The 9,582-nt window shown below is 50.0% G+C and overlaps 1 protein-coding gene across 1 annotated transcript in view; it reads right to left on the reverse strand.

The window, feature by feature from the left end:
• CADM1 (cell adhesion molecule 1) overlaps positions 1–9,582 on the reverse strand; it is a 314,581-nt gene that overhangs the window by 49,130 nt on the left and 255,869 nt on the right. The window contains exon 7 of the mRNA XM_019470503.1: positions 7,644–7,799. Coding sequence (XP_019326048.1) covers positions 7,644–7,799 — 156 coding nt within the window. The remainder of the gene's footprint in view (positions 1–7,643; positions 7,800–9,582) is intronic.

Genomic DNA, 9,582 nt, shown 5'->3' on the forward strand with positions numbered 1-9,582 from the left:
CGTCCCAGGCTGCACCCGCGGACGCTTCATAGTTTTAAAGCTCCATGGTTTGGAAGTGACCAAAACACTCAAGTCATTCTCTGCGTGTGTCCCAATTCTTCCTCTTATTAGCTGCTCGCCCAGTTTTTGCGCCATCAGCAAAGATTATTAACAGTGACTTTTTAAGAACTTCAAACGCTTCGTGGGAGCACTGAACAGCATCGGGCCAAGCACCCCGGCCAGTGCAGGCACTCTAAAAATACCATCGTTTGCTGATTACTCCCTAATGACTACCCTTTGAGATCTGCCAGTTAGTGATTTCTTAATCCATTTAAATGTGCGCTCCATCGATAACGCTTAGATCTCATTAATCAGCCAAGATATCAACGTTATACCGAGTTCGGTGCCTCACAAAAGCCTAAGGCTATTATTTCTACCCATTTCCTTTCATCAGGCCAGCCTACGATCTCCAAGGCGGGCAAGCTCACCCTCTCAAAGCTCGTCACCAGACGGATTTGGCAAGCCTGACCTCCTCGCGCGCCCGGGGGTACCACCATGCTCCGGCCGGGTCAGCCTCGGGACCCTCCGCCGCACACCCCCTTTCCCACCCCGCCGCTCCGCAACCAAAACCGAGCCGAGGGCAAACTTCCAGCCTCCCCCGAGGCGCCTCTTTCCAAATGGCTGGCGTAACCTTCGGAGCTCCTGGAGGCGTGCAGCCGGCGCTCCGGAGGTGGCAGCGGCACGGGTTCCTCCAGCCACCCACCCTGCGGCTAAATTCTCAGACATTGCAGCCAGCAAGGATGCCAACACACAGGAGGCATGCCTATTATCTGGAGTACGACCACGGACTGAAGTAAAAGGTTGATTTTCTCGGGAAGGGCAAGAAGGCACGTGAAAGGCGGTTGCGTTCTCACCCTCTCCCTGAAAATACAATCAGAATATGCCTAATGAGGAAACTACGTGCAAGAAATTTAACTCTGTGGTCGTACCCAGTAATTTCACTGGGCACAAGAGCCGCTAGAAGCTGCCACAGAAAGCCTGCACTGCGCTCGACGTACGTGTTCTTTGGGGCCATGCCAATCGTACCAGAGTTGAATCATCACACCGCAGCAGCTCCTGCTCCTCCAGCAGTCTCCGTGCAAGCGATACGGCTCCTACAACGCAGCAATCTGTCCGCTCTAAACCTGCAAAACCTGCACCGAGCCAGTCATTAATAACACAGTAAAAACATTCTGGGAAACACTGCTGCTTTTCCGAAGCCCAGGTGACTCCTAACCCGCGCCAGCCACCACCAGCAACAAACCAGTCAGCCCTTCCCGGCCGTCGCGCTCCCAGCTGAGGTCGGAAGACAGCCGAAAGCCTTCTTCCCATGTGCTGCTTCGGGGGGAAACCACACAAAAACAACGAATGAGGAAGACAAGCTCTTGAGAGCGGGCCGGCCCTCACAGAGCTCCACTGCAGAGCAGGAACGGGCACCGCCCGACAACGCCGAGGTTCTCCTCGACGGTTCAATCGCTTACGGACGCTCAACAGAGGGGACACATGGCAAGAGGGGCTACCCAGGCCCTCGGTACATTTTCAGTGCGGGATTTCATAGAATCATAGAATCACTAAGGTTGGAAAAGACCTCTAAGATCATCGAGTCCAACCGTCAACCCAACACCACCATGTCCACTAAACCATGTCCCTAAGCGCCTCATCTACACGTCTTTTAAATACCTCCAGGGATGGGGACTCAACCACTTCCCTGGGCAGCCTGTTCCAATGTTTAACCACTCTTCCAGTAAAGACATTTTTCCTCACGTCCAATCTAAATTTCTCTCTGCTCCAAATTACAGCTAAGCACGTACGCTGAGCAAATTGCACATGACTATAGACGGCCGGCTTCTTCACGGCAGACGCGAGCAGACAAAGACGTGCTCCTGCAGCGGGTCTGGGCCAGGGGTACTGCAGCACGCGGGCCGGCGTCTTTTGCAACGCCGGACTGTTTGCCAACAGAGGAAATTACAAAATGGATTCTTTCAATGATTCAGCTGAAAATGCTCTTGCCTGCACGGTACCGCATCCAAGTTTTAAAATCCATTTTACGATGACTGTATTAATTCCCGATGTGCACCTCTTGGCAAAAACGATGACAGATGGCATCCCCAGGCGAAGGATCCCGCAGGTCACGCAGAGTTCCTGCCCGCTCTAGGTAATTCCAGCTTCAAAACCACCCAGATAATACTTCACACGTCTTTCTTCAGACGGGCGCTATTTTATCCAGCTCCTCACCTCTGCTTTGTTCCGTGGCCCAAAGTAACTACGCAAAAAACCCGACTTCTGGCAGCTTCCGTACCTTACCATGCTGGCATGCTAGGGGAAGAGCAGGGGGAGTATGTTTCTCGCTATTAAAAGACGTCAGCGAAGGTAACATTTATACGCAGGTATAAATACAACCGTCACCTTTCTCCTAAAATCAAGCGGGTTTGCTTATCTGGAAATGAAGTCTGCCTCCGTCAGAGACAGCCCAGACCCGGCAACCCCCTATCTTCTCCTCGCCTTTTGCGAGGACGAGAGTCTGCATGGCTGATTTTCGGCCAAAATACACAAACCTATTAAATAAATAGGTGTTTAAAATAACGATTAAGCACATGACCGGCAGTTCATGACTTGTCGTGAAGAGCCTTCCGACCCCAAACGCAAAATTTGCCCTCGACTAAAGGAATTTCAACACTTAGCTTGCAGCGGGAAAAGGAAAGCCAAAGCCAGGCAGGTATGCGGGGTATAAACACTTCCCTTCTGAATATTATAAGCACATACTGCTGCTTAATGCTTGCGAAATGCAGAGTCCAGGCCGTACTGCGCGCTCCTCGCTCCCAACGACATTCCTCCAAGAAAACCTTATTAATGAGCTTGCAAACGAGCACCCAACTGGGAAATGTCACAAACAAGAGCGGCTAATGCCCCAGAAAATCAAATAACTGAACACTTGGCTGATGGTGGTGCTTTTCATATTTACTAAAAGAAGGAAAAAAGCCGTAAATCAAGGTTTCTGAAGGGGTCAACACCTCGCCGAACAAAACAACTCATTTATTCCTTTTTAGAAATCTCCAGATGATAAATTACATTGATGTTAATCACTTCACTGCATACTATGCAATTAATATTTGTTCTCGATAGAAATACAAGGATTACTGGAGATGCGACGGCATACGTCTGATTTTTAACGTAACTGGGCACAAAAAATTCTCCCACCGTGACAGCAGAGGTTGAAACAGGTTCCATCGGGGCGTATTTTAAAAGTACACGTGTAGATATTATACAAATGAAAGTGCAATTAATAACAACTTCAGAAAAGCCAAAACAAAAAAAAGCAGCCCAGAGAAAATGCCAAATCAAGACTTTGAGGCTTTCACTTCCAGTATCACGTAATGAGATACGGAAAAGTACCACAAAGGCTGAACTTAAATGTCTCCGCGAATATCTGGTTCCATTCAATTCCTTAATGATATTTTAATGCATTTTGTTGCTTCATTTCCTTTCTAAAATTACACTCAACGCGCTGGTCTTCCCTCCCTCATCGGGGGGACTGAATCACAAAAAGAAAGCGACCCCGGCCAGAATCAGGGCGTATTTTCAAACCAATTCCACGCAACGTATTGCGGCCGCCCAGCGCAGAGGGTTATACGTTCACTGGCGTGGCTATTAATCAAGCACGAAGGTGTTATCGTTGCTGTGAGTACGTGGCACCATTTGTCAAGCTCTGTTTGCCTCTGAGAAGCACGACCAGGAGCGTTCCATAGGTATTACAGAGTGCTCGTTTGCAGAGATTTCTTTTTAGTAACGTAGCCTCCATTCACCTGGAAGCATTTATCTCAAAACTTCACAAAGGGCCAGGCTGTGCCCCGTTACATGTGCAACAAATAGCTTACTCCGTGAGCAGGACAAGTTATTACTCAGCATGAATCAAGTCTTACTCGCAGTTCTGCTGGCCACAGCAAAACACTCTTTCCCCCGGTGCATGCGCTGTGAACTTGGTATTTATTTTTAAAGTTTAGGCACAGTAACAAGTGATCAGTACGTCTATTATTTTTTGCTCAGAAATACCCAGGGAGAGGCCAGGGCAGCAGCAAGACAAACCAGGCGTAGCAGAGCCAACGACTGCCTTACTAACCCGGGGCTGAGGCGGCGGAGGGTTCGGTGCCGCACGTGCACCGGGTACGCCGGTGCTGCGAGATTAACCGTTACGACAAATCCCGCACTTTCACCCCGTGAAGAGTCTGAACTTGCTCTGCCTGTCCCCCTCCAAGAGCACTGCCTGCTTCCTTCCTCCCGGCTTCGGAAACCTGGAGCAACCCCAGCCTGGGGTGAGGAGGCCAACAGCCATTTAGAAACACCTTCCCGAAGTCATCGGGGAAACTTAAGCCACCCAAAAACCCCCAAGTCTGCAATTTTTCTTTGAACTACAGCACAGAAGAAAATGTTCAAACAAATTGTTTTTAGGACGGAGTGAAGTAGGTCGCTTTGCAGACAGATTTCTGCACCTTTCTTTCCTTTTTTAGCGGAGGAGAACCTTTCAATAAAATAAATACACATTTTAGCCAACGCCTCCAAATAAGCCGAAGTACAAACGCTCCAGACTGTCAATGACGCGTAAGGTCCTCATTTACCAAAAGACATTTGACTTTAAGAAGCTTTAAGAAAATCACCTTCAAAAGAGGAAAGGTAAACGTTTTGAAGGGAGAACGGAGGAACTCTGGGGGAAGAAACGCCTCCCTCCTGCTCTCCGCCATCAGCCACCCCGAACCTGCACCCTGCCTGCGCGCCCGGGGGAGCGTTACAAAAGCCACCACCGCAGCCCCGAAGCAGGGCGTGAGGAACAGCCGCGGCAAATTCTTCTTGGAAAACGGCTGGGCTGCGTGGGAGAGTGACCTCGGAAAACGCCCGTTTTCGTTTCAAGCTCGCTCGACTCCCAGGGGCACAAACTGCACGCGGCTCAGGGTCTGTTCCCTTCCGCAGGCTGCATTTGGAATAGTTCCCCGTGCTGACAAACGTCCCACACCTCCCTTCCCCACTTTGCAAACTCTGCAGGTTTTTTTTTGTTTTCTGCCTGGTTTGTTCTTGAGAAAAACCCTGACAACTTCCGAGTTGCATCTTAGAAAAAAATCTCTCCGTACTCTGAAATTCAGTCAGACAAAAATACCTCATTATCTGAGAAGGCTCCATCCATCATCCTCCCGTCCTTCCCCAACGCATTTCATGCTCGAGTTGGAGACGTTAAGTGCAGAGAAATACAACGTCTGCTGAGAAAAATGTTTTCCTGTGCCCTGCTGATGTTCCAAAGGGGCGGATCCGCTGTGCCCTTGGCGGGAACGGGCAGGACTTAGGGGGAGAGAAGGTAAGAGCAGAGACTTGAGCAAGCGACACAGCTAACTGATCTGGAGTGACGCCCCTCCGGCTGCAAGAGAAGCAGCAACAACCACACGCACAGGACGAGCAGCGAGTGCCGAGTGCCGACTGCCGCCGCTTTGGAGATTCGGCAGTTGGCGTGCCTGCAAGGTAACAACGCGGTCAGTGGAAGTGCCCAAACAGCAGTCGGGAGGAGTCCTTTGCTCTGACTGCAAATCCCGTATCTAAAAAGCAATTGAGAAAGTATCAGTTAGGTCTGATTGTCGGAGCCTAAGCTCCCCAAGAGGCAGGACAAGAGGATCTTCCTCCTGCTCGTGCTCTCCCGTCGGCCAACAAGTCGTCAGCCTGAAGCAGGAGAAGCTCAAGGGTAGAAGTTTGCTCTGTAGCTGCCTTTTCTACCCCAGGTTCAGGTCCAGCAGCAGGTATTAAATGCAAATGCCTGGACGCACTCCAGCACGTGAAGTCCCGAAGCCGCTAACTGCCGGGAGCCGCAAGGTTATGACGCACGACATGTTCTTCTGCTGGTACTCTTCTCTCAAGCCATCCGCTGCTGCCCACTGAAAGAACTGACTAGACTACCGTGGGTCAAGTCCCTGTACATAAACTTAATTACTTTTAACAAGCTCAGAGTTTAATTCAGACCAGAACATAAAACCAAACCAGTCCGAAAGCCCTTTTCCTCCTCCTCCCCGGTGCCTTCCGAGGAGGCTCTGCGCTAGCTCCATTCCAACAAACAGCTCCGGAGCAAGCCAAGGGGACGCTAAGGGCAGAAACCTGGGCAAGGGATGCAACAGGAGCCTCCAGCGCGTTAGCTGAAGATGGCACGCGTCCCGCAGGACTCCCGCACAACCGCGGTTCACGTGTGCTTTGCCTTCGTTGCGGGGGGAACCCTGTAAAGGCTGCAAACGAAAGCGGTCAAGACGGGATTTACCGGAGTGGGAACGGGAAAAACGTTGTGAAGTGTTTTGCAGAGGGAGCGGCCCCCCTCCTATCCCATCACGCGACCAGGATTTCAGAGGAATTTCTGCAGGGAAGCCTAAAGGTAAGCTGATGCCCTTTCAACCGAGGGGAAGAAACCCTGCAAGATTTCAATACCTCCGCGTAAGAGGGGAGATGGGATTTTTTTTTCTCCCCCTTAAGTATTTGATCAAGCCTCACAAAGGTGCTAATGTATTATTAAAGCTAATGGAGCTCTACAAGAAATGTTAATGGACATTAAGTTTGCATAAATGAATTACACATTAGCACAGTCGCAAGAAATCTAGTATCTGCCAATTTAGGTAGTATCTGATCATTTCTGTTTTCCTCATTACAGGAACATTACTTCCCGCTAGTTTCAGAGATATGAGAATTGTAACCAAGATGTTCATAATGAAACTACATAATGAAGCAGATGAAATAAATTAATACAAAACTTCCTCTTCCCCCTTTTAACGTCACGTTCTAGTCGAAGCGAACCTACAAAAATAAGCACTTGGAATCACCCTAGCACCCCGGTTTTCTGGGGCACCCCAGCCTTGCCGCGAGGACTGTCTGACTTTGCTTTGGGGAGCCGTTTTTTCTGAGTAGAGGCGCGCGTATGCAGCAGCTCCGTCGTCTCCACCGGCTGAAACTCAGGCGTGGCTGCATTTGGGACCCCAGGTATTTTCAGGTCCCTGCTCATAAACCTCGTTAACGCCACATATAGTAGAGCAGCTCCTAAACGAAGTGAAATGCATTATTAACACCGAACATGGTAGGAGCATTACAGAAAATAGGTTGGCCTTAATCAGCGGTGTTACTACAGATTCCACGTAACTGACGTTACTCTGATTTAGAAAACCAGTTGGTGCTGTATGTTCACAACGCACAATACTGAGTTTCTTTTGCGCAGCACCAAGTTGCTGCCAGTACGCTCCGACGGTGGCCAGTCGCTTTGACGGGGTAGTACGGAAGCGCTTTTCAAAGAGGTAAGCAGGTTGCTAAAAGAAAAATACTCAGATTTAATCTGTTCTGACAACTATAAAGCCCAGCCAGGAACCTTTGACGGTGGAAATTCTATGTACGGCAAGTTCTTTCTTACGAGAATGAAGGTACGCGCTTATCGTATCGCAGAAGGGCTAGGAAAAGTCGTGGCTTAACCCATGAAGTGGTACCCAAGGTTTTGATTTCAATTTTTAAATAACAGGATGCAAACCCCATCTACGGTGTAATTTTATCACGTAGCGAACAGCTCCTGAACTCTTAAGCGAGCGCTTTAATACGCTGAAAGAATTAAAAGTTCTGCTACTCACACATGACTTCTAGGTAACGCTGTGTCTGCAAGTCTTTGACAGCGGGGTGATCCACCAAGCAGATGACAGGGACCCCATCGTCCTCCCGTCCCACCTTCAGCACCAGCTGACTGGTCACCGTGTACATGTCGGACCACTGCTCCACTTCCGACTTGCCTGCCGGGGAGAGGCGGGAGAGAGAGCAGAGAGCGATCACGGGAGGGAGTACCTACTGCACCCGGCTCACCTCCCTCCTTCCCGTGCCCAGGTGACACCTCCCCTTCGGATAACCGTCCCCCCTCTGCAGCCGCTGGGGTTTAGGGGAGGGGAGTAGGCGTGCATGAAGTAACGCACCTCTCCGCGAGGCTGCTGCCGATTAAAGTCCACGCTACGCTGCCGCAACGATTAACAATCCCCCAACGCCGTCCCCAAATCCCCAAACTCTTAAATCGATGAGCTACAAATCCCCTCCCACCCCTGAATCAACAATTAGCTAGAAAAGTGATTAAACAGATTAACTTAATTAAAAGCAGTATTGATACGCTGAAGCAGTTCAGCAGCGCTCCGTTTGAAGGAGACAACAGCAGCGGTGGCTGGAGCAAAGCACGGTTCCGGACTGGCTGCCTGAAGGATGCCGTAACGCGCGGCACGGAAACAAGGAGGAAGAAAAGGCAAGACAGGAGAGAAAGGATTTTTCCACCAACTCAGCAAATGTTTGCTGACAACGCACCTCCACTTGGTTTTCAAAGACCCTTCTCTGTGGCTTTTCATTTACAAATTCACAGTCAAAACGTTAAGAGTAACTTTTGTAGCCGAGGTCTTCCAAACAGAAAATATTTCTGTATAATACATTAAAGTGAAGGGTAGCTGCAGAGGGTAGCTGCAGAAAGTGGCACCCCTTGATATTTAGAGGAAAGGCTTTCTGATCGGAGAAGCTACGCCTTCCCGCTGTTCACAACCCGCAACCAAGGATTTCAGTTTCTCTACTCCTGTTTAAAAAAAAGATCCAAAGAATCAGCAGGGTGAGCTGGTACTGCAAGAAGCTACCATTCAGCTCGGCGGTCTTCAAAGAGAAAGGAAAGCTGGGATTCAACTGCCAACACAAGAAAGCTCAATCAAGAAGCCGGACAGGTCAAGCACGAAGGGTCAAATACGACTGCACCGCTGCCCGCCGGAATGGGGAAGGGACCCCAGAAAGGGATCACTGGAAGATCTGCACACCACGTCGATGACGACCGGCGCTGGGAATCAGCGGGGCACCACTTCGCGTGGCAGCAGGTTTGCATTCCACCTTTCTCGGCATACTCTCAGCACGCGTCCTACTCGGACGCTCGTAGGTGCTGTACTTAAAGAAAGGATTTTATCCTGCCCTTGTAGGGGGGTGGATGTGAAGTAATGAGTCCGGACATCCGTAGAGAGCCCTTCAGTGTCTCGGACTGGGCGAAGCACAAAGGTGTTGTCAACCAAGCTCACATCTACATGCAGACTTAAACTAACAGCACGTCACGTGCAATCGGAGTCAGTGACTTGAATGTGCAAATACCGGGAGCAACCAGACTTCAGGGAGTAGGAGAAACCCATCTTATATGAATATTCAGCTGAACACAGAGAAAACGCTCTCTAAACAAGACAGCTAGACGTGAAGGCGAATTGAAAAATCTTTACAGCCCAGAGCGCAGGTGATCCTACTTGTACCTAAAACAGGGCAGAGAGCTACATAAACCACCGCAGAAATAAATTCAACGCACAGCTTTGGGGCTCCTCAAGGCCACCTGCTGTTACAGAAAGACTCCAGGACCCCGCACTCGAGTCTGGCAGGTAGGCAGAGGACAAAATGGAGTTCAGCCCTTCTGTGTTAGGGAATAATCCGTCTGCCCACGTGCTCCTTTGTTCCTGAGCTGGTGCTTAAAGCAGCTCGTTCTGCTCCCCTCCGCCCCCCCCCCCCAAAACGGCAAGGGGG

Source organism: Aptenodytes forsteri, unplaced genomic scaffold (genome assembly GCF_000699145.1).
Source record: "Aptenodytes forsteri isolate BGI_AS27 unplaced genomic scaffold, ASM69914v1 Scaffold187, whole genome shotgun sequence".
NCBI classification, from domain to species: Eukaryota; Metazoa; Chordata; class Aves; order Sphenisciformes; family Spheniscidae; genus Aptenodytes; species Aptenodytes forsteri.